A 24,771-nucleotide genomic window follows, 5' to 3' on the forward strand; every position below is an offset into this window, starting at 1 on the left:
CTGGTCCCCCCTGGGACCCGTGCCAGGAGCTGGGCACTGCCAGAGCCATCCGTGGGGGAGCAGCTGCCGGCTGCCACCCTCACCTCCGCTTCAAGGTACAGACACCGGGAGCCCCAACCTCTCCGGAAAGCCCCAGTGGGCCCAGACGGGAAGGCCGCAGCCTCCGGGCCCAGCTGAAGTCCAGGGTGAGCTGGGGTCTGGCCTCTGCTGCCCCTGCTGACCCCTGGTGCAATGCTCAGCCCTCCTGAAGCCCTTGGAGGGCAGCTTCATCTGTTGGGTGAGGGGGTCGCGGTCTAATTCCCAGGCTACAGGTCATTCCTGGTTCTCCAAGAGAAGCCCCCCGCCCCCGGACCTGGGGGCAGGCTGGAGGTGCCTGGCCTGCAGGGGCCCCTCCCTTTCCACCCCATCTTCCTGAGCCCAGACCGGAGAAGCCTCGCTGCCCCAAGCTTCTTCCTAAACATTTATTTGTAGCTTTGCTCAGTGAGCAGTGGTGGACCTCGGCCCCCGGGTGGGCTCCTCGAGACCCTCCCCCGGCGGGACATCCAGGTGCACGTCCACATCCGGCGGCCGGTTTCCCATCTCGCTGGGGCTGGGCGGGTGGGCCACATTCGGCTGGGAGAGGAGCCCCTCGGAGGAGACGGGTCTGTCTTTGCGCTGATGGGAAGGAGCTGGGAGACACGGGTGGCTCTGTCTCACTGCCCACGCCCGCCGCAGCCCGCCACAGCCCTCCCCAGCTCGCCCAGAGCCCGGGGGTGGGGGTGGGGGGCATCAGGAGCAGCCCCACTAGCCAGGCAAGTGGGGGCATAATGCCAGAGAGGGGGCCCGTCGGGCTGGGGTGCTCAGCGCAAGCCCTCATTGGAGCTCCCGAGCAAAGCTCCTTTATAATCTCCGTGAGTTAAAAATAATCAGGCTCTCCGTCAGTGGCCAAGAGCCTGCCTCTTAAGTAATGTTTCCTCTATTAATACAGGGACTATTTAGGCAATCTTCACATAAATAGGTGCGGGAGTTTTTCCCAAGACTGCCCTGCCCCCCTCTCCTGCTCCCGCAGCATGTGAGGTGCCTTCACGGTGGACAGGGGGATGCCAGGGAGAAGGAAGCAGAGTTCCCCCACAAAAACCGTTTTGGAAGCCAGGGTCACAGACCTGCACCCTCTGTCCACTACTGAGTCCTCTACCCCACCCTGCTACCCTCTGTTACCAGCGGAGGCTCTGGAGGCAGACAACTTGGGATGGAATTCCTAAGAATTTAGTTCTGCTGCTTCCTCCCTGTGTGACCTTGGGCAAGTACCTGAACCTCTCTGTGCCTGTTTTCTCAGCTCTAAGTGAGGCTAACGATTAGAACTCGTTCCTACATGTAAAGCTCCTCACAGTGGCTCAGCTGGTGAGGAGCCCTCACATTCGGATCCCCTTTCTTGGGGGCCGTGACACTAAGGGCACCAATCCAGCAGCGCCCCTTTATGGACAGATGAGGAAACAGGTCTGGAGAGGGGGGAGGCTTGCCCAGAGTCACTTGAAAGTGATCTGGCCTCGTGGCTCCAGGCCAGTGTCCTTCTCTGGCCCCCACATGTGGCTGGACCCTGGGGGTCCCTGAGCGCACCCCACCCCCCGACTTTCAGGAGAGATTTAGCCCCTCAGGGGAGAACAGGGACTCTAGGGACCTTTCAGGCCTGGGAGTGAGGAGAAGCTCCTCCCCAGACAGGGTCAGAAGGAGGGATTCTCGGTGGGGAGAACCGCCCATGCCCACCAGCTGCCGCGCAGAGCTGAGCACTCACTCCGGGAGAGTGAGCACACAGGAGTGCGGTGGGGGGGTGGGGTAGGGGTGGGGAGGAGGGCTTGGGGGGTGTGGCTTGGGCCTGGACCCAGAGCCGTGGGCTATAGCCCTGCCCCTATTTCCGGTTCAGTGAGATGGGGAGAGTAACAGCATCTACCCCACAGACCTGGCGTGTGTCGAGAACTCAGTAAAGACGATTTTCTCTCTCCTCCCTCCCATCCCCTCTCTCAGCTTCCAGGCGCTTCCTCTCTCCAGGGAATTAAGGGCAGCTACCAGGCCTGGGCGGGAAAGGGGGCCGGCAGGGCAAGCAGGAGAGGCCCCGGGGGAGGAGGGCAGTGGTGGGGCCACCTGGAAGGAGGCTCCAGCCAGAGGGAAGCTACCTGAATTGTTGCCAGCCAGCATCTGAGCACTTTGTGGCCGGGAGGGCAGCTGGCTGCTGACGCTGAGGGACTGCTGCCGGTGCGTGTGCGGCCGGGGCTGCTTGGCCTTGTGCTTTGTCATCCCCGAAGCTGAGACCGGGGCTGGTGGGGACAGAGGATGGGAGGGTCAGTTCTGAGACACCGAGGGAGAGCTCTGCGGGGCCCCATGGGGACCTGGAGTGGGCTGCAGGGCAGATGGTCACGGCCGGCCCCAACTGGGGTCTTTGTAAGCACACCATTCATTCCTGTGTCCGTCCGTCCATCCGTCCACCCGCCCAGATATCCTCTGAGGACCCACGCGCACCAGCCCCATCTTGGGTGCGGGGTGAGTTCTGACCGGGGCTCACAGTTGAGGAGGGGAGGCAGCGAGACAGGTGCACACGTGGCTCTGAGACCAGGTGGGGAGTGGGGGTGGGGATCAACAGGGCCCCGCAGGTCTGGCCAACTGGAGGTGGGCATCATGGGGACGGGAGATTCACTGAGTGGTGGGGGGCTCAGGAGGAGCATTTTGGGCTTTGAAAAAGGGGTAGGAACTCAGCCCCGGTGGTGCTGGAACAGGGGCTGAGGCAGCGAGGAGAGGGAGCCTGGCATAAATACGTGGCCGTGATGTCCCAGCTCATGGGCTGAGGCCGGACAGCTGTCCCCCACCCGCAACACTGACCTGGAGCTTTCAGAGCCCTGAACGCTTGGGATCAGGGAGGCTGCAGAGGAAGGCAGGCAGCCAGATCCAGTGGCCCCATGGCCTTCCAGGAACTGGACAGAACCCCGGGGACCCTTGAGCAAGGAGGCTGAGGAGCCTCCGGGCCACCTGGACACTCACTGTCTTTGCTCGGGATGCCCGGCAGCCTTGTATCTATCCGTCCCTTGTAAATATGTCCATCCAGGCCCAAGATATCCACCTCATCATGCTGTGGGGACGGGCGGGCATCCGTTACCATGCGGCACCTTAGGGCTCGCCCTCTGGTCCTTCCTCCACGAGGGCCTGGGGCACCGAGTGACGTCCTCTCCCGACTCCCGGCACCCAATAGTGCTCAGAACCCTCCCCCGGGCTCTGGCAGCACCAGGGTGAAGGGAGGGCCCACGGTGGGGGTGGGGGTGCCAGGTGGGCCGGCAGCCAGGATGCCATTTCTCCCAACGAGGCACGAGGACCAGAGGCTTTAGCTGGGACTGTTTAAGAAGCGGCCTCAAGGCAGAGGGCTGGTCATCCGCCCTTCTGGCGACTGGTGGTGGTTTTTCCAGAATGACTGGAGAATTCGGGGTCATGTCAGGGCCCTGCTCCCAGGCAGCACCCCCGACCTTCATGGCGATCTGGATCTCCTCGGTGGGGTACAGGCCCTGTGACAGGTGCTGCAGGCGGTTGCGGCGGGAGGGGTAGGTGAGGGTGTGGCTGCCCCCGCAGCGCCGAGGCGCGCTCGAGTAGGTGTAGTCGGCCATATCTGGCACCCTGCGATGAGGACAGCAGGGTCACCGGGAGCAGCTGTGACCTGGGACACACCTAAGGGGATGGGGCAGTTGTCTTGGGCCGGGGCGGGGGGGGGGGGGGGGGGGGGGATGTCTCTGGGAGTCAGGGCAGGAGCAAGGGATAGGAAGGGGCGAAGGCATGAGGAGAGCGATCCTGAAGACCACTCTTTCTCCCCCTCACCGCCCCCCCATATGCGCACGCACACCCACATGCACTCTCCCTCCCTCCCTCTCTGGCAGGGCTTTCCCCCCCAGCAGTGGGTGAGACATTCACAGGGCCGTGCCGTGCCGTGGGCGGGCCGAAGCCGAGCCCCATGGGGGGACGGGGGGGCCGGTCTCTGTGGTCCTACCGTCTGTGGCAGGGGGCGCTCAGGCACTGGGCCTGCAGCAGCTCACGGATCATCTGACTGCTGGCCTTGACTGAGCCTCCAAAGTGGATCTGCACCTTCTCAATGTCCATCAGCATCTTGGAGTGCATGGTGCGCAGGCGTCCCACGCTCCGCTCCGTGTGCGCCAAGTCGCCCCGAGGGAAGGGGGCACAGCCCAGCTTCAGGCTGGGGGGGGTGGTGGTGCAGGCAGATGGAGGGGTCAGGCGACCGCAGCCACCTGAGCCCACACTCACACAGACCCTGGCCCCCTCCCTCTCTTTATGCCTCTTTAAACAGGACCCTGTGTGGGCAGGAGCCCTTTCCATAGCACCCTGAGGGACCACAGCCAGGCTTCCCCGGGAAGGATTCCTGAGATGAGATCGTGCAGAAGAGCCAGATGGGGAGAAGCCCAGCGACTCCAGCTAAGGCTGGGGGTCCTTGGCCCCGCACACTTGGCCTTGCCTACGTGGAACACCTATAGGGCTCCAAAGTGCAGTTTGAAACGATCCTTACTGCTGAACCCCCAGCCTTGGGAGGAGGAAACGCAGTGGGGAGGAGGGCAGGAGCCTGAGGGCGTGTGCAGTATGTCCCCACCTTCTCCCCCCACATTCACTGAGCCAACCCTCTGGCTGGCTGATGTCGGACCCCTGCCTTCCCCGTACCGTGCTGGGGTTGCTGAGACAGCTGAAGCATCTGGGGGGTAAGGGGAGGTAAAGAGGAGCTCCCCTAGCCAGTCAGCACCCTTGGCAATGTCCCACCGGGACCCCCAACAGGGACTCCAAGGCAGGTGATTACGCCAAGGCAAGTAAGATTACTCTTACTCCTTCTGCGAAGAGCTGGGGGGGGGGGTGGCTAGCCCAGAAAGTACTCTAGTGGCTCCCACCATCCCAGCCAGGAGAAGGAGCCCTCCACACCCACCCTCCAGCCTCAGCCCCTGCCTCCCCTGCAAAGGGGACCCCGCTGCCCCGCCCGTACTTGCGGCTCTGCTGCCGGACCTGCTCCAGTTCAAAGACCGTGTAGGGGCGGATGGAACGGTGCCCGGGCAGGCCTGGGCCCATGGGAATCACAGGGATAATTCTGGGCAGGGACAGAGGGGAGGAGGAGGGTTGGAGAGTGAGAAATCCCATCGTCCAAATCTGGCACTCCCCGTTCTACGTGCCTGAGGAGCCTTCCTGTCCAGGGTCTGGCGGAGGGCAGGTCGGAGGGCCGGCAAGCAGTCAGGCATACAGGAATGGACCCATGGGAGAGGAGACGAGACGAGGGAGGACAAGACTTGGAGGCAGGTAGGGAACGGGCGAGATACAGCCCCCCCCCCCCCAGTGTCCGCCCTCATTATGGCCACCAGCTGGGGTTGGCCAGGGGGGAACACTCACTGTCCGGTCACAGGTGTCTCCAAGGGACGGTCGCACGAGAGGCAGTGGAAATGTGCCAAGAGCTGCCTGTGGGGAGTGGGATACACACAGAGGGTGAGAGCCCTGCCCAGGGGCTCTGGAATGGGAGAGGCGAACGCAGAAGGGCTTGGCCCCTGCAGGCCAGGCAGCTGGAAGCTCGGCTCACCAGGGTGGCAGACCCCAAGCCACCAGAGGCAGATCCAGCCCCGTTCCCTGGGAAACACACTAGCTTCTAGACGTGCCTGCTTCTGGGCGCTCACCCAGCACCCACCTGTCCTAACCCAAAGCCGGCCGGGTTTCAGAGGGTCCCTGAGGACCTATGTGAACCTCGGGGGCCCTCTGGCGGCCAAGAGTGGAGATCCTGGGATTCGAGCCTGCTGTGGGCCGGGCCCCCCAGGACCAGGCTCAGACCTGGGGACCTTGGGCCCCTCCCTGTCACAGCGACCCAGCGGAGCTCGCCCGCTACCCGGAAGCCTTGGCCTCTCTCCCCTCCCTTTGTCCACTGCGGTCGTCACTAGCCTGAGCTGGAAGAGCTTTTCGAGCTCTCAGATTCTGTCACGCCAACCTTGGGGTGGTCCAGTGGGATCGGCCATCCTCCCAGAGCACACTGCGTGGGAGCTGTTCATCTGGGGACCCCCAGAACCCCCCCACCGCCCCCAGTCCGCAGCGTGTGCCAACCCCGCCCCCACGCGGGGGCCAGGCCTCACTTCCGCATGGCCGCTGCCTCGTCTGCCTGGTAGAGGGGAGGGCGCTCTTTAAGCTGTTGCCGCAAGGCTTTCCACCGATCCTCCAGCAACTGCTTCACGGGGTCCAGCTCCAGGCGGTCCAGCTGCGGGCCGGGGTGGGTCACCGGTGAGTTCCGGGAAGGCGGGGTTCGGGGGGGGGTGCGTTGGGGGGGGGCGATCTGCGGCACCTGGAGACGAACTGCCGTCTGCCCTCACCTTGCTGTCCATCTCCACCAGCAGCTTGTCCAGCATTTTCTGCCAGTCCCGCTCCTGCCCGCTCATTTTAGACATCAGCTCCTGCATCATGTGGTTCAGCTGCTCCGTGGTGGCGTCAAACTGGACCCGGCTCACTTTGGCCTCCAGGGCACTCTTGTCAGCTTTCTGGCCGTTAAGAGAGGAGGGGGTCCCCCAGATGGGAGAGAGAGCCACGGAGGGGCCGCATTGCCCCGAGGCACCAACCCTGGACGTTGAGCTCCGCCCCCTTCCCCCGCCCCAATAGGCTCCTCCCCTCCCGGCCTTCCAGAGCTTCCAGAGAATGACCAGCGAGATCTCCTGGGACACAGGTGGCTCTTCCAGGCCGGGCCCTTACCACGTCAATCTCCATCTCCAGGTGCTCCCTGTTGGCCTTCTCCTTCTCGAGCTTCTCCAGACCCTGGTACAACACCTGGGAGGCCGAGGGAGCAGAGAATGAGGAGCGGGAAGTGAACGACCTCACCACCCCCCCACCCCGCCCCCCGCCCCCCAGCCGCCCTGCCGGCCCCTCACGTCAATGTCCTTCTGCTTCTGCCGATGGTCCTCGATGAGGCTGCCGGTGGTGATGTTGAGTTTCTCGCAGTCGCCCTGTACCTGCAGGATGGCGCTCTGGATGTGGCCCAGCAGCTCTTCGTCCTGCGGGGAGGTGGCACACAGGTGTTGGGTGCCGCCCCTTAAATCATCGCCCAGCAGGTGACGCTGACTTCAGACCCCTTTTCTGGCTCTCCTCCGCAGTTGCCCCCTGCAGTGGGGAGGCTCTCTGCTTTTTTCCAAGTGTCCCCCTAACTGGACATGAGCTTCAGTCTCCCACCTCCCCACGGACTAGCCTCCAGGGAACTGGCCCCCCTTTGGGGGAGACCAGAACAGGCGATCGAGAGGCTCCGGAGTGGCCCCCGAGAGCTGGGATGTGGCCTACGGTCTCCCCATCTGCCCTGAGCTGGATCTGAACTCCAGAGTCCAAGAGGTAGGACTCAGGGACTTGTGCCTGTCCCTGCCCCCACCAGCAAGCCTGCCCTTCTGTGGGGAATTAAGAACGGTGCTGGAAGGCTGGCATGAAGGGGACTTAAGGAACCCTAAAGCTATGCCAGCGTCCCCGAGGCACACGAATACATGGCTCTTCACCTCAGCCAGCTCTGCCGTCCCACCCCTACGGAGCCAGCTCTTCCCCGTGGTCTCCTGTCCCCAGAGCCAGCTCTGTTGCTGCCCCCACTGTGACCCCGTGAAAGGACCTGGGACTGTTGTGGGGTCAATAAAGAGCTCCACAATGGAAAACTGGCCCTTAGGCCTGTTAAAGCTCCACCAGCCACTCCCTGCTCTGTGGGCCTCTGAGCTGTGGCTCCCCCGCTGGGGGCCGTGTGTGGCCACACGAGGAGGGAGGCCAGCGGGAATCACCTGGCTTTGCAGCTTGGCTTTCTTGGAGGGCCGGGTGGCAGCCAGATTGGTGACCATGTCCTGGAGCTGCTCGTAACGCTGCACCAGCAGGCTGACCTGATGGCCCAGGTCCAGGCTGCAGGCCGGGCAGGTGGTCTCAGGGTCGATCTGGCTAGGTGCCGAGGCTGTTAGGATCTTGCGAGGAGTCATGCTCATGGACAGCAGCGTGGAGGATGAGGCCAGCATGCTCTCGATGATCGTCCTGAGCTTGTCCAGCTGGGCGCGGGCGAGAAGGCAGGTGCAGGGCGGTGAGTGAGGCACGGCCACCTTCTGTCCACACTGCCACTGCTGGCGTGTGCTTTCTGCCCCTGGCCTGCGCGATGCAGGCGGTCGCTGCAGCCTCACAGAGAGTGCGGCGATGGAAGATGCCCGGTGCCTGTCCTTTGAGTAGTGAATATGGTGCTCAGGGAGTGAAGCATTAATGCTGAATAAAACCCTTGCAGGAGGGAGGTTTCGGGACCTTTCTCCAGCCAGCTCATTGAGTCAAGGCAAGGACATAGCTCTTCTAGCTAAACCCTAGGGTGGTGATGTCAGTTAGCCAGTCCACAAACACTGAGAGGAGCCTGACGACACACAGACACGGCTCCAGGCCCTGGCGACTGGAGGGGTGGGCTCACACATGCTCTGTCCCCATCCAGCGTGTCGGTAACAATAAATCAGTGGGGTCAGAGCTACTTCTGCCGCGGGGGTCTCTCACGGTCTGGGCAGGAGCAGGTTCCTTCCACTGGCTCTCCTGCTGTCTTCTGTTTCCCACAGTCCCGGTTTGTCACCACAAAGGACTGGTCTCGGGTCAGCACCCGATTTGGGGGCAGCCAGTCCCACAGGCGTTTGACCTTTTGCCTGGCTCAGAGAGGGGCTGGGCCAACCTAACCCCCTCTTGGAAGTGTGCCACGTTGTCGGGCCTTGGCAGCCACTGTGGGCCGTGTGTGAGAGATAAGAAAGCTGGCCGAGAGTCCCGCGGAAGAGAGATGTGGAGGTATTTGAGAGAAATGGAGAAGGACAGGGACACAGAAGCACAGCTACACACAAAAACAGACACAGAAAGACAGACAAGCGGGGGCCCCCGGGGGGACTGCCCCCTGGAGGTTCCACTCTTTCCCAGCCCCTGTAACCCTGTGCCCTTTCAACCGAGCTCCCTTTTGCCTGAGCTCAGTGAGACTCTTGCTCGCGCCCGGAAGAGCCCACACTCTTCTGAAGAGCCCATGATAGCGTGTCAAAGGGCCCCTGGGATAAAAAGGATGGATTAATTCTAGAAGAGAGGATGATGCAGTGGAGTTGGGAAGAACGAGTAGCAGTCGTTTGGGTGAGAAGGGGTGACAGGGACATTCCAGGGAGAGCAGCAGTGTGTTCAGAGAAACGTGGGAAGCCCAGGTGGCTGGAGAATCGGGAGTGTGGAGGCTGGGGCCTTGAAGAGGCTGTGGCAGGAGGCCAGGCCGGCCCAGCAGGGAGCGGCTTCTCTCTGAATATGCCCTCCCACTCCCACCCCTGACAGCCCAGAGGTGGCTAAGCTCAGACATGAGCTTTGGGGTGACGACTCTGGGACACATCTGCTGCTCCTCAGGCCCCACACTGGACAGCTGGCTTTGGGGTCACAAAATGGAACACGCACGTGCTCTGGCAAACTTGGAAATGGCCCAGAATGGGGCCTCCAGCACCGAAGGGCTCCTGACATGAGTCCCCTTGGCCCAGTGGCTTTTCCTATCTGATCCTTCCACAAGTGCTCAGAGGGCTGTCCAGACACTCCTCAGTGGGGACCCTCTGGGGTGACCAACGGTAGCATCACTCAAGATTTAAAGGTAGACATTGTCAAGAGCGTGTAAAGGGGGGCGCCTGGCTGGCTCAGTAGGTTAAGCATCCTACTTGGGCTCAGGTCACAATCTCAGGGTTTGTGGGTTCGAGCCCCGCATCGGGCTCTGTGCTGACAGCTCAGGGCCTGGAGCCTGCTTTGGATTCTGTGTCTCCCTCTCTCTCTGCCCCTCCCCACTTGTGCTCTGTCTCTCTCTCTTAAAAATAAATAAACATTAACAAAAAATTAAGAGCGTGAAAAGAGAGTGGGAGAAAGTATTTGCAAATCATATGTCACGTAAGAGTCTAGCAGCCTCACCGCCCACGGCCAACTCCGAGAAGGGGCCTGGTTCCTGCCCCTGAAGAGTCTAGAATCCTTACCTGGTCCTGCAGGTAGAGAGAGGCTTCGGAGACTGAATGTTCCATGCTGACCTTGCCCTGCTCTTGGCTCTCCCTGAGCTCGGCCAACTCCTTCTCAATGTCGGCCACGGTGACTCTGAGAGACGGGCAGGAGGGTTGGCCTGGCCCCACCGGCCGCCCAAAGGGCCCAGGCCCACCGGGTCCACTAGGGGCAGAGTAAGATGCACACCAGGGCTGTCCCAGCCACCCTGCAGCAGGTTCCGTCTAGGGAGTCCCAGGTGCTGCGTGTCCCGGAGGTGTGTGCCCGCCTGCTGGCCTGAGAGGTTTCTAGGGGGTGAGACCTGACATCACAAAGTGAGGGCTCTTGAGGGGCTCTGGCAAGTGCTCTCCTACAGCCTCCGACTGGGGAGAGAGACTAGCCTCTTTTTTCCTTCCTAGCCCTGGTGCTGAGCTGTTTTAAGAACTTAGGAAATTTTCACCAGCAACTTGAACTAGACACTGACACCCTGAAGGGCAGACACAGCCCGGGTCAAAGACAGGGCCCAGTTCAGACTGTGAGTGAACCCAAGGCTCCTTGGCTGGGAATATGTGATGCCAGGACACAGGCTGCCCTTGGCAGGGGCGTTTTACCTGAGGATTCCTAGCTGCGTGCTCAGCTGGTCGTCTTTCATTTCTTTTCCGATTTCCTGTTCCCTTTCGCCCTCCAGGAGCCTCTGTATCTTGTCCAGCTACAAACCCAACAGAAGAGGAAGGTCAGGCGGGCTTGAGTTCTTTGCTTTCTGAACATGCTCCTGCAGCCCGAACAAGCCCCCTTCCCCAGTCCCGGTCCTGGTCCTATCCTCTAACAAGAGCCATCCATCAGGGTGTCCCTTCCGGACATCCGTCGATCCATCTATCCGTCCATCCTGGGCATGTGGACAGCTGGCATTAAGAGAGCAGCTGAAGGTCTAGCAGCTCCTTGCCATGACCACTGGCCCCAGACAGTCCCACAAACTTGGCTCCAAGGCTGCTGCAGAGACAGTGGGCTTTGCTGGAAAGGGCCCCATGTGATGCAAGGAGCACAGGCCTCCTTGTTGGCTCGGCTGAATCTTAACAGCTTTGAGCGTCAGGTTTTAGATCCAGGAAATGAACACGGTGATGCTTGAGGTGCGTTTCCTATCTGATGGGTTTGTAAAGATCCAACGAGATGATGTCAGCGAGAGGACTGTGTAATCTATCGAAAGACAAGTGCAAAGTGGGATTGCTGGCTCTCAAAAGCAAACCGGGTGGACCCTCCCTTACTTACTTTGGCTCTTTCCTGCCGCACTTCTTTGGTCAAGGCCTTTAAGGTCTTCAGCTGTTCCTGCAGGTCAGGTGGTATAGTCTTTTTGACTACGAAAAATGGAGGCCTTATAGTCAGAAGGGTGGGATCTCCAGCAGGCCCCCCATCCCAGCCCCCCACAGTGAAACTACCCTGGAAAGCAGCAAGATGTACCTGCTTTTCCTGGTGACTGGGTGGAGGCGATGGGAAGAAAGCAGAGAGGGGGTGTTTTCACCCCATAAAAATCCACCTGATGCTTAATATTCTAAAGGGCTTTGGGACTACTGACCCACACTTTCCACCCAGCTCTCAAATCTTAATTATTCTCTGGTCCCACAGCTGTGAACAAAGGTGAAATTGAATTCTTCCAGGTCCCCCCACCCCCCCCACACACCCCTGGGTGCTACCGCTGCCCTTGCCCGCTGTCCTCAGCTGCTGTCCAGAGAGTCTGATGAGGCATCAGAACCACCTTACTCTTCGGCTGAGGCTTCTTCACTTCTACTGGTTTAATTCCAGCTTTTGGACCCCAGAGGCTATGGTAGAACCCAGAGTGGCTTTTCAAGAAAGGATATGCTATTGGCAACGACTCAGGAAGAAACTCAGCTGCCAGGAGAGGAGGCCAGGGGGAGGTTACAACACAGTGGTCCCTCCTCCACATAAGTGGTACCTACCCATGAGTGAAAGCAAGTACTGTAACTTCTCTAAGTCGGTCTGGCCAGCCTTCTCCTCATCCAGCTCCTTCATGTTCTCCTTGAGCTCTACATAAAGGCCAATGAGCTCTCCCATCAGACGAAATGTTTCCACTGCTATAGGGAAGCTGGGAGACAATTTATCCAGGGAATCATGTCTTTCGCTCTGGATATCGACCCTTTCCGATGAGGCTCGGTAGAGATCGTTGGGAAAGACTGTACTCTTGGCAAAGGTGGCTTCTTGGCTTGGGGTAGTCTGGACAGAAATTCCAGCTCGGTCTGAGGTATATGTTTGTTGTGGATCCACACTGACCTGGAGCTGATCTGCCCCAGGAAAGCCTGGGCCCCGAGGGCCAGGATATGTTAGGTCACGGGATTCTGGGATAGAGTATGACTGGTCGTGCTGGTCTGCACCTGGTTTTATTTGGCCGCCCTGGTCTGTGCCCGGATGTATCACGCCTGGCTGGTAAGTTTCTGATAAACCCTCTTGGTCAGTACCTGGTGGTGCCAAGCCTTGGCCGGAGAGGAGCGGTGACACCCGGCCATGCTGACCTCTGCTAGGAGGCATTACACCATGCTGATATGGATGTGGTGATATAAATCTTAGAGACTCCGGGTGGAATGTTGGAAAGCCACGAAGCTCTGTGCTTGATGGTATTGAGCCTTGCTGATCTCTACCGGGTTGTCTCAAGCCACGCTGATCAGTAAGAGGCTGCATGAAACCACGTGGAAGTGCACCAGGCTGGACCAAACCACGAGGATAGGCACCAGGTGGAACCAAACCTTGTGGATAGGCACGAGGCTCTACTGAACTGGGAAGATATGCACCTGGCTGTAGCAAACCAGGTGGATAGGCACCAGGTTGAAAAACGCCACGTGGACCTGTGCCAGGCTCTACCAAACCACGCTGCCCCACTCCACGTTGCACCAAACCAGGCTGAGCTGCTCCTGGTTGGACCAAACCAGGCTGAGCTGCTCCTGGTTGGACCAACCCAGGCTGAGCTGAACCAGGTTGTGCCAAATCAGGCTGACCTGCACCAGGCTGGGCCAAACCACCCTGATCAGCACCAGGGTAGACCAAACCACGCTGATCCATTCCAGGTTGCACCAAACCAGGCTGACCTGCACCAGGTTGACCTGCACCAGGCTGGACCAAAGCAGGCTGACCCATTTGAGGTTGTACCAAACCAGGCTGACTTACACCAGATTGTACCAAACCAGGCTGACGTGCACCAGGTTGGGCCAAACCATACTGACTCATTGCAGGTTGCACCAAACCAGGCTGAGCTGAACCAGGTTGTGCCAAAACACGCTGACCCATTCCAGGTTGGACCAAACCACCCAGATCCATTCCGGGTTGCACCAAGCTAGGCTGACCTGCTCCTGGTTGGACCAAACCAGGCTGAGATGCTCCTGGTTGGACCAACCCAGGCTGAGCTGAACCAGGTTGTGCCAAACCACGCTGACCCATTCCGGGTTGCACCAAACCAGGCTGAGCTGCTCCTGGTTGGACCAAACCAGGCTGAGCTGCTCCTGGTTGCACCAAACCAGGCTGAGCTGCTCCTGGTTGCACCAAACCAGGCTGAGCTGCTCCTGGTTGGACCAAACCACGCTGACCTGCTCCAGGTTGCACCAAACCAGGCTGAGCTGCTCCTGGTTGGACCAAACCAGGCTGAGCTGCTCCTGGTTGGACCAAACCACGCTGAGCTGCTCCTGGTTGCACCAAACCAGGCTGACCTGCTCCTGGTTGGACCAAACCAGGCTGACCTGCTCCAGGTTGCACCAAACCAGGCTGAGCTGCTCCTGGTTGGACCAAACCACGCTGACCTGCTCCAGGTTGCACCAAACCAGGCTGAGCTGCTCCTGGTTGGACCAAACCAGGCTGAGCTGCTCCTGGTTGCACCAAACCAGGCTGACCTGCTCCTGGTTGGACCAAACCAGGCTGACCTGCTCCAGGTTGCACCAAACCAGGCTGACCTGCTCCTGGTTGGACCAAACCAGGCTGACCTGCTCCTGGTTGGACCAAACCAGGCTGAGCTGCTCCTGGTTGGACCAAACCAGGCTGACCTGCTCCAGGTTGCACCAAACCAGGCTGAGCTGCTCCTGGTTGCACCAAACCAGGCTGACCTGCTCCTGGTTGGACCAAACCAGGCTGAGCTGCTCCTGGTTGGACCAACCCAGGCTGAGCTGCTCCTGGTTGGACCAACCCAGGCTGAACTATGCCAGGCTGCCCCAAATCGTACTGATCCATTCCAGGTTGGACTGAATCTTGCTGACCCAATCGAGGTTGCATCAAACCAGGCTGATCTGCACCAAGCTGTACTAAACCAGATGGATATACATCAGGGTATACCAAATCAAGAGGATAGGCACCAGGCTGGACCCAGCCAGTGGCATATGCACCAGGTTGAACCCAATCACGTAGATAAGCACCAGGCTGAACCAAACCCCTTTCATCTACAACAGGCTGCACCAAACCGCGCTGACCCGCACCAGGCTGGACCAAACCAGGCTGGACTAAAGCATTCTGATCTGTGCCAGTTGGTCCCAAACCGTGCTGATCGATGTGAAGAGGTACCAATCCACGCTGAGCCACATCAGGCTGTTGGTCTGGGCCAGGAAATATCACGCCGTGCTGATACGTGCTAAATGGAACCATACCAGGCCGATCTGTGCTAGGTAGCTGCAAGCCTTGCTGATCTCTGCCAGGTACCAGTGGTGGCATCATACCACGCCGATCCATGCCAGGTAGCACCGATCCCTGCTCATCCACTCCAGGTGGCATCATACCAAGCTGACCCATGCTGAGGGGTACCACACTGTGTGGGTAAGTGCTATGATCGAGCGATGCAAGCTGATCCGTGCCAAGCGGTGCTATTCCACGTTGGTCTGGCCTTGGATAGATTTGACCGTAGCTAACGTGTACCCCCCCGTGCTGATCTGGGTACACACGAGGATGCCGATCTCTGATCGCGGTGGCTGAGGGCAAGTCCTGTTGAACTAGACCGGGGCGTGCCTCTCGTTCATCTTTCCTCAGATATGCTGAGGTGTGCGGCTGCAGCTCTCTAGTCCTGTGACGATCTGACTCTAGTCTGAATTGGGACACAGACGGGTGATGGGACTTTGCCACGCCAGCCTCGTCACGGGCCCTTGGGTGCTGTTCTCTACCAGGGGAGGCAGTAGTGGGGGTGCTTTTCTTTCGTTCCCTGCCAACTCCTTCAGAGGGGTATCCCGTGGCACTGATCCCTGATAAGGTCCGATCGGAACCATGACCATTTGCAGAATCCACAGTTGGGTCAGCACTTGAGTGCTTGGTGGAGGCTCCATCATCTGATGTTAAGGAAGTATGCTTTTTGCGTTTAAGGAGTCCCGTTGTTGTCTCTGAGCCCTGGTTGAAGTGGAAGAAAGAGGTCAGTAAGTGTAAGTAGAAAGTCCTCACTATTATAAGACACGAAGGACAGAAAATCTGGGACATCTGACAAGGATGACTTAGGGCCTTTGGAGAAACCTCTGGTCCCCAAGACTAAGCTGGACACAAGGACTTTGACATTCTTGAAGGACAGGTCTCCAAAGCTTTGAGAATCTGCACATTTGCAAGTGGCCTCATAAGATGTTATTTTTTAAGTTTCTTTATTTGAGAGAGAGAGTGAGCGTGTGTGCATGAGTGGGGGAGGGGCAGAGGGAGAGGGAGAGAGACAATCCCCGGCAGGCTCTCCACTGTCAGTGTGGAGCCTGACATGGGGCTTGGACTCACGGAACTGTGAGATCATGACCCGAGCTGAAACCAAGAGTTAGATGCTTCTCCGACTGAGCCCCCCCGGTGCCCTGCCACCATAATATGTTAATTCCCTTCATAAAGGACAGCGGGAACACTACACAATACAAGTGATCCACTCCAACTATTGCTGGGTCTACAAATAAAGGACATGAGTAATTTTATTAAGTTTAAAATATAAAGTCTACCCCATCAGTGGCCCATTGCTGATGGCAAAAGTATACACGGCAGGGGGAGTAAAAAACCATGTCTCCAAAATGTGAATGCACCAACTCTTGTACTCGGAAATTCCATAGGTAAGATTTTCTCTGCGGACTCTTACAAAGGGCTGCCGGGATATATATACAGAGTCTGCAGCATTGTTTATGAAAACAGATTATCAGTAGGGGGCTGATCTAGTTAGGGGACACACTCATACAGGAGAATACTAAGAATCCGTTAAAAGAAAATAGGGACCATTTCCATTTCCAGCCCAAATGAAGTGACAGGAACTGGATTTACCCTCCCGTCTGTAATAACCAAAAATCAAAAACCAAAAGCAACAACAATGAAATAGACACGCTGGATACCGGCTAGTGAAGGCTGCCAACCCCGGAAACATGGGCAGGCCAACAACGTGAGCTCTACTGCCTTAAGAGAGTTTCCAGGCTACAGTGCCAGGAGAGGGACTCCCCGAGCTGAGGAGAGAGAGTTGAGCCTTCAGGGAGACTGAGGCCACAAGGGCTCACAGGACAGAGTATCAGAAAGAAGGGACATGCACCTAGAGAGGACTCTGGAGCTCTGCAGAGGGCCCCCTTTGGGTATCCAGCACAGAAATGATCAGCAGGACTATGTGAGGAAGCTACCCAAGGTTGGGAAGGGAGCCATCTGCAAGGCTGGAGGGAACCGTGCCCAGACTCTCCTGGGGTTGGGAACGGTGCCGGTTTCTATCAGCCAGTTTGGAAAAAACTCCCAATTCGGGGGAGAGTGCTCAGAAAGGTGTTGCTCAGAAGTGGAGAATAAGCGGCTCTATGCCGAACACTGCTATGAACCCCCTAAGAACCCCAAAACATATACAGAAAAAGAAACAAGGGAATGAAAACAGCGCACGAGAATACATTTATGTAACACCAAAGAGACGCGATTGAGGAATGGGGGAATGGAAAAGACCTAAGATATATGGAAAACACATAGCAAATGGAAGACGTAAATCTATTTTATCAGTAATTAAACACCCCAACCAGGAGGCGCCTGGATGGTTGGTTAGGTGTCTGACTCTTGATTTTTGGCTCAGGTCATGATCTCACAGTTCATAAGATTGGGCCCTGCGTTGGACGCCATGCTCATGGTGCAGAGCCTGCTTGGGATTCTCTCTCTCTCTCTCTGTCTCTCTCTCTCTCTCTCTCTGTCTCTCTCTTTCTCTCCCTCCCTCCTGCTATGCCCCTCCCCTGCTCATGCACGCACTCTCTTTATCTCCCAAAATAAATAAACTAAAAAAAAAAAAAAAAAAAGAGGAAAGAAAAAAAGAAGCACTCCAATCTGAAGTCTCCAATCAGAAGGAGATTTGCAGAATGGATTTAAAAACCTGATCACCGTGGGGCACCTGGGTGGCTCAGTCGGTTGAGCCTCTGACTTCGGCTCAGGTCACGATCTCACAGTGTGTGAGTTCGAGCCCCGCATCCGGCTCTGTGCTGACAGCTTAGAGCCTGGAGCCTGTTTCCGATTCTGTGTCTCCCTCTCTCTGCCCTTCCCCTGCTTGTGCTCTCTCTCTCTCAAAAATAAACATACAAAGAAAAAAAACTGATCACCGTGTGCAGCTTTTTCTTTCTGCATCTGGAGGCACATGAGACCTTGTCCACAGACTAGGCAGCCATGGCCAGGGAGGATACAGCAGCAAGCACCAGCGTGTGTGTCCTGGGCAGGGGTGGTGCCGGCACAGTACGTGTTCACCTTAAAGAGGAACGGGAGGCAAAGGTCCAAGATCACTGAGATGCCTGTATCCAAGCCCTGCATCTCTGGACGTTGCATATTGTCTATGCTGTTGTTCTAGGACAAGTTTAAGAACAGAACTCGGAGTGCCTTTAAGGACAACTGACTAACCAAGAAAGAACTAATAAAAAAATCTGCTGTGTATGTGAAAATGAGGTCAGAATTCCAAAAAAGTTCAGGTCATATCAGGAGCCTTATAAGAGAAGAAATGATCTGTGGTCTTATCAAAGAAGGACCCTGCCAGCCTTCAGGTAATAATAGACTCCGATAGGACTCTAAGTGGGTTTTCCTAGTTCCTAAAAAGGGAAAAGATGCTCACCAAGTCATAATATCATTGACAATTATAAGCTGGTGACAAACGGAAGTCCAGAAAAGTTACTTCAACAAAAAGGAAAAGATTATGCTACAAAAATTGATCCTGTTCCTACCATAGAAGTACCCCTAATATGGTTGAATGGAACCCTAAATCACAGGGTTTGCTTATTGAACAAGCTCTACCAAGAGCTAAACTGAAAGAAAGAGAAATTGTGGCAGAATCTGATGTATGTTCAAGGAAGGATACAAGAATTTGATAGTCTTTGATAGTCTTTGATAAGCTCCAACGACACAGTCTCCCTGTGTTCAAATTTCAGCTGGGTGCTGATGATGCACTGCAGGAAGTTACCCATCAGGCTGGCGTTTATCACCCAAATGTCAGAATCATGACCGACTTCATGGATTTTGATGAAAACGGGGTGTTCGAAGGACTTAAAGGAGAACCAATTCATGAATTTAACAAACATGGTGCCTTGAACACCACAGAACATTTTGATCAACTACAAGACAGTCACATCATAATTCTGGGAGACTCCCAAGGAGGCTTGAGGATGCCAGATGGACTATAGCCAATGCTGAACACATTCTGGAAACTGGATTTCAAAATGATAGGGTGGGTGAACTCTTAGAAAAGTACATGCACTCTTATGATGTTCCTTTAGTAAAAGATGAATCATTGCACATAGCCAACACTGTCTTACAGAAGATTCTATAAACAAGCATTCTTCAAGAAGACCTCTTTCCTCTGGAGGCAACTGATACAAGAACTGCTTGTCCATTCATCTTGCTACAAAACTCTTATTTATAATATATTCTTGCCCTTGAAGGTTTCCTTTGCACTACTCAAGTATCTTCAGACACACTGAATCTATCGACTGGAAGTTCCTTTTTCTTCACCTCGCTCAATACACTCCTCACCATATTTTTTGTCAGATTAAAGAAACAAATAAACCTTAAAGCAAAATTTGAAAAGTAACGCCCAACTTATCCAAAAATTAATTTTGTAGTTCATGTTATCACAAAGTTTTTGAAGACTTTCTTTTTTATACTGGCCAGGTTGGTAGAAGTTAAAACAGAAGTTTTATGAAATGGTGAAATAATGTGCATGATTCTAAGTATTGTTCTTTTTATAATTTGGGTGCATTATGCTGATGCTATATATTATCCTGAAATTGTGTTATGTGTGATTATTTTGTTTCAGGAACATATTTATCAGAAATGATTGGCACTTGGTGTTGAAAAACTCTGGGTGCCCACATGTCACTGATCTTCACAAAATGTTCTATAGCGGAGGTGCCTGGGTGGCTCAGTCAGTTAAGCGTCTGACTTTTGATTTTGGCTCAGGTCATGATCTCAGGGTTGTGAGATTCAGCCCCTTGTGGGGCTCTGCACTGTGTGTGGAGCCTGCTTAAGATTCTCTCTCTCCCTCTACCCCTCCCCCCTCACTTGCACTCTGTCTAAAAAAATAAATAAATAAAATTAAAAAACCCAAAATGTTCTATAATGAAGCACTGATAATACACATGAAATGAAAAGCAAAAACAAAAAAACAAAACTGATTCATGATTCAATTATATGCTGTCTGTAAGAGACATATATTAGAGTCAAAGAAACAAGTAGAAAGTAAAAAGATAGAAAACAATAAACCATGCAAATACTAATCAAAAGATAGCTGGAGGGATGCCTGGCTGGCTCAGTCAGTGAAGCATGCAACTCTTAATCTTAGGGTTGTGAGTTTGAGCCCCATACTGGGTGTAGAAATTACTCCCCCCACCCCCAAAAGAAAAGAACAGAAGAGAGCTGGAGTGACTGTACTAACATCAGACAACATTGTTAATAGAGACAAAGAAAGACATTTTATACTGACACAAGAGTCAATTCATTAGGAAGACATAATAAGTTTTAAAAAATATATGAACTGAGCAACAGAGCTCTAACATACATAAAAAACCGGACAGAATTAAAGGGAGAAATAAACAATTCAACAATAGTTGCAGACTTCAATACCCCACTTTTTTTTTTTAATTGTTTAATGTTGATTTTTGAGAGAGAGAGAGAAAGAGTGCAAGTGGAGGAGGGACAGAGAAAGAGGGAGACACAGAATCTGAAGTAGGCTCCAGGCTCTGAGCTGTCAGCACAGAGCCAGACATGGGGCTCGAACTTATGAACCATGAGATATGCTGGGTGGGACACTTAACCGTTGACTGAGCCACCCAGGCGCCCTGATACCCCACTTTCAATAGGGATAGAACAAATAGGTAGAAGATCAACCAGGAAACAGAAGACTTGAACAGCACCATAGACCAACTGGACCAGCAAATATCTGTACAACACTTCACATAACAAGATCTGAATAAACACTTTCCACAATAGACCACATGTTAGGCCACTAGAACGCAAACAAAACACAAAACACAGGAAAAAATAAAGATGTTTTCAGTCATATAAATACAAGCTGAAATTCATCAGCAGCAGACTCACACTATAAGAAATGTTAAATGGAACCCATCAGGCAGACAGAAAACGATACCAGATGGAAACCTGGATCTACACAACGGACAAAAAGCACTGGAAATGGAAACTACATGGATGAATCTATGAGACGGTTTTCTTATGACTCAAATCTCTTTGAAAGATAATTGACTGAACAAAATAAGAACAATGTATTGTAGGGTTTATAACACACGTGGAAGTAAAATGCAAGACAACAATAGCACAAAGCATGAGCTGGCAAACAATGGCCATGGGCCAAATCCAGCCCATCATCTGTTTTGTTAATGATAGTTTATTGGGACACAGGCACACTGATTCATTTATGTATTGTTTATGGTTATTTTCACATAATAACAAGAGTTAAGCAATTGTGACAAAGACTATATGACCCACAAAACCTAAAAGATTTACTTGCCTCCTCTAGAAAAAGTTTGCTGACCCCAGAAATAAAAGCCCCTGGAAATATGCCATTGTAGAGTCCTTATACTATGTGAAAGTGGACTGTGATTAAGCTAAAGAGGTATAAACCTATAAACCCTGAAGCAACCACTAAAATAACAAAGACTTGGAGTGCCTGGGTGGCTGAGTCAGTTGAGTGTCTGACTTAGGCTCAGGTCATGATCTCACAGTTCGTGAGTTGCTGTCAGCGCAGAGCCTGCTTCGGATCCTCTGTCCCTCTCTGTCTCTCTGCCCCCCCCCCCCACATGCTCTCAAAAAAATAAATAAAACATTAAAAAATAACATAAAATAACAAAGACTTATAGCTAATAAGCCAACAAAAGAGGTTACAAACAAAAACATTCAAATAATACAAAAGAAGAAGACAAAGAGGGAAAGAGGAACAAAAAGCAGATGGAACGATAGAACACTAATAGCAGGATGATAACTCAACCCTAATTATATCAATAATCACACTAAATATAAATGATCTAAACAGCCGGATTAAAAAGCAGAGATTGTCGGATTGGTTAAAAAAGCAAGACCAACTCCATGTCACTCGTAAGAAAAAAACTTCATATAGAGAGACACAAATAGGTTAAAACAAAAAGAATGGGAGAAAGTACACCACACTCACACATGTATAAGAAAAAAAAAAGCTGGAATCACAGTATTAATATCAGACGAGGTAGATTTCAGAAAGAAAAATATTACTAGGGATAAAAAGGTGATTTCTTCATATAAGGAGATCAATTCATGAAGAGAGCATAACAATCCTAAATATTTGTGCACCTAATAACAGAGCTTCAAAATATGTGACACAAAACCTGACAGAACTACTACAAGGAGATATGGATAAATCCACAATTATAGTCAGATATTTCACTACCTTTCCCTCAGTAATTGACAAGTAGGCAGAAAGTCAGCCAGGACACTGTCTTCATTTTCTGGAGCTGTTACAACAAACAGACTGGGTGCCTTGAACAACAGAAATTTGTTGTCTCACAGCTCTGGAGGTGAGGAGGTTGAGATCCAGGTGTGGCAGGGGTGGTTCCTTCTGAAGCTGTGAGGGAGAATCTGTTCCATGCTTTCTTCCAGCCTCTGGTGGCCTCAGGCATTCATTGATGGCTATCTTCTCCCAACCATCTCCGGACAATCATCTCTCTATATGTGTCTCTTTCTGTCCAAGTTTCCCCCTTTTATACAGACTCACTTATATTGGATTATGGCCCACCTTAATGGCCTCATCTTAACTTGATCTTCTGCAAAGACTCCATTTCCAAATAAGGTCGCATTTACATTGCAGGGTTAGGACTTCAATACCTTTTGGAGGGGTGGGGGTGGGGGGACACAAAGGTTAACCCACCAGATACAGTAAACTTGAACAAAACTATAACCCATGTGACTTGACTGACATTTATAGGATACTTGCCCCAAGGATAGCAGAGGACACATTGTTCTCAAGTGCACACAAGCATTTACCAAGAGAGACCATGCTCTGGGCCATAAAATATACATCTAACAATCGAAAAGGATCCAGGTTGTACACATTATATTTTTTGACCACAATGGAATTGGAAATCAGTGACAGAAAGATCCCTGGAAAATCCCCAAATATTTAGAAACAAAATAAGACTGCTAAATAGATCATAGATGAAAGAAGAAATCAAAAGGGATATAGAAAGTATCTTGAACTGTATACTAGAATTTGTGGGCTGCTGCTAGAGCAATACTTAGGGACATATTTATATAGCACTAAATGCCAATACTGAAATAGAAAAAAGTCTCAGCTTGCACTTCAAGGAACCAGCAAAAGAAGAGCAGATTAAACCCAGAACAAGCAGAAGAAAGGAAATGTTAAAGGTCTGAGCAGAAAGCAGAAAACAACAAAACAAAACAACAAAGAAAATCAATAAAATGAAAAAACAAGCTATTTGGGTAAAGCAACGTGATTGATAAACCTCTAGACACACTGATGAGGAATAAGAGAAGACATAAATTACCAACATCAGGAATGTCATCAAGGAAATGCAAATTAAAACAATACCACTACACAACTATGAGTATGGCCAAAATCTGGAACACTGACAACAGCAAATGCTGGCAAGGATACGGAGCAACAGAACTTTCCGTTCGTTGTTGGTAGGAATGCAAAATGGCACAGCCACTGTGGAAGATAGTTGGCGGTTTCTTACAAAACTGAACATATTCTTTCTATATCCCAGCAATCACGGTGCTTGGTACTTACCCAAAGGAGTTGAAAACTTATGTCCACACAAAAACCTGCACACAGATGCTTACAGCAATCTTATTTATAATTGCCAAAACTTGGAAGCAACCAAGATGCCCTTCAAGTAGGTGAATGGATAAACAAATTGTGGTCTAGCCCAGATAATGGAATATTATACAGCGCTAAAAAGAAACGAGCTATATCAAGTCATGAAAAGACATGGAGGGAACTTGGGGCACTTGGGTGGCTCAGTGGATTGAATGTCCGACTCTTGATTTCGGCTCAGGTCATGATCCCAGGGTTGTGGGATTGAGCCCTGCGTTGGGCTCCATGGTGAGTGTGGAACCTGCTTAAGATTCTGTCTGCCTCCCTCTGCCCCTCCCCTGCTCATGCTCTGTCTCTCTCTCTCTCTCTCTCAAAAACAAGTAAACATTAAAAACAACAACAACAAAAAACTATGGACTTTGAGTGACATTATGAGTCCATGTAGGTTCACCAGTTGTAACAAATGTACGCTCTGTTGGGGGATGTTAGTGGGGGAGGCTATGCAGGTAGGTGTGGGCAGAAGGCAGATGGGAAATCTTTATACCTTCTTCTCAATTTCTTCCTTCCTTCCTTCCTTCCTTCCTTCCTTCCTTCCTTCCTTCCTTCCTTCCTTCCTTCCTTCCTTAAGCAGGCTCCACACCTAATGTGAGGCTTGGACTCACAATCCCGTGATGAAGAGTCACATGTTCCACTGGTGGAGTCAGCCAGGAGCCCTTATGCCTTCCACTCAATTTTGCCGTGAACCTAAAACTCTAAAAAGACAAAGTCTAGGGGTGACTGGGTGGCTCAGTCGGTTAAGCATCCGACTTCAGCTCAGGTCATGATCTCCTAGTCCGTGAGTTCGAGCCGTGTCAGATTCTGTGCTGAGAGCTCAGAGCCTGGAGCCTGCTTCAGATCCTGTGTCTCCCTCTCTCTCTGCCCCTCCCCTGTTCATGCTCTCTGTCTCAAAAATAAATAAAAACATTAAAAAATAAAAAAAAAATAAAAACATAAAGTCTATGTTTTTCAGTCAATTTTTAAACGTGGGGGAAAAACATGCCGTTCCATAAGCCCCACTACCCTCTTTCAGGCACATCTAATCCTGACCAGAGGCTGTGGTGTGATCCCCATGACAATCATTTTTTAGTCAGGATCCAAGTTCCCGTGATTATAATCTTTATTTTTTTCTCCTTGATTTTTTCTTTTAAGCAATCTCTACACCCATTGTGGGGCTCGAACTCACAACCCCAAGATCTAAGAATGGCATGCTCTACGGACTAAGCCAGCCAGGGGCCTCCACCCCCGCCCCCTCCCCCCAACCCCCAGTGATAATTTTTTTTTTTAATTTTTTTTTTCAAGGTTTATTTATTTTTGGGACAGAGAGAGACAGAGCATGAACGGGGGAGGGGCAGAGAGAGAGGGAGACACAGAATCGGAAACAGGCTCCAGGCTCTGAGCCATCCGCCCAGAGCCCGACGCGGGGCTCGAACTCACGGGCCGCGAGATCGTGACCTGAGCTGAAGTCGGACGCCTAACCGACTGCGCCACCCAGGCGCCCCAAATAATCTTAAATGTCA

General features: G+C 53.2%; 1 protein-coding gene and 1 pseudogene across 1 annotated transcript; one reads left to right on the forward strand and one right to left on the reverse strand.

The window, feature by feature from the left end:
• Positions 1-447: 447 nt before the first annotated feature.
• QRICH2 (glutamine rich 2) lies at positions 448-14,754 on the reverse strand. Its single transcript, XM_030294625.1, has 19 exons — positions 14,665-14,754; positions 13,329-14,144; positions 12,850-13,088; positions 11,954-12,079; positions 11,248-11,452; positions 10,593-10,690; positions 9,984-10,098; positions 7,779-8,033; positions 6,900-7,022; positions 6,724-6,798; positions 6,351-6,515; positions 6,117-6,238; positions 5,392-5,457; positions 4,994-5,095; positions 4,001-4,204; positions 3,486-3,633; positions 3,010-3,097; positions 2,151-2,291; positions 448-668 (listed from the first exon to the last, which is right to left on the reverse strand). The coding sequence occupies exons 1-19, from the start codon at positions 14,752-14,754 to the stop codon at positions 478-480; spliced, it is 3,369 nt and encodes a 1,122-aa protein (XP_030150485.1). The 3' UTR covers positions 448-477.
• Positions 14,755-17,524: 2,770 nt separating this feature from the next.
• Positions 17,525-18,757, forward strand: LOC115500433 (annotated as a pseudogene).
• The last annotated feature ends 6,014 nt before the right edge of the window (positions 18,758-24,771 follow it).

Source organism: Lynx canadensis, chromosome E1 (assembly GCF_007474595.2).
Source record: "Lynx canadensis isolate LIC74 chromosome E1, mLynCan4.pri.v2, whole genome shotgun sequence".
Taxonomy (NCBI): domain Eukaryota; kingdom Metazoa; phylum Chordata; class Mammalia; order Carnivora; family Felidae; genus Lynx; species Lynx canadensis.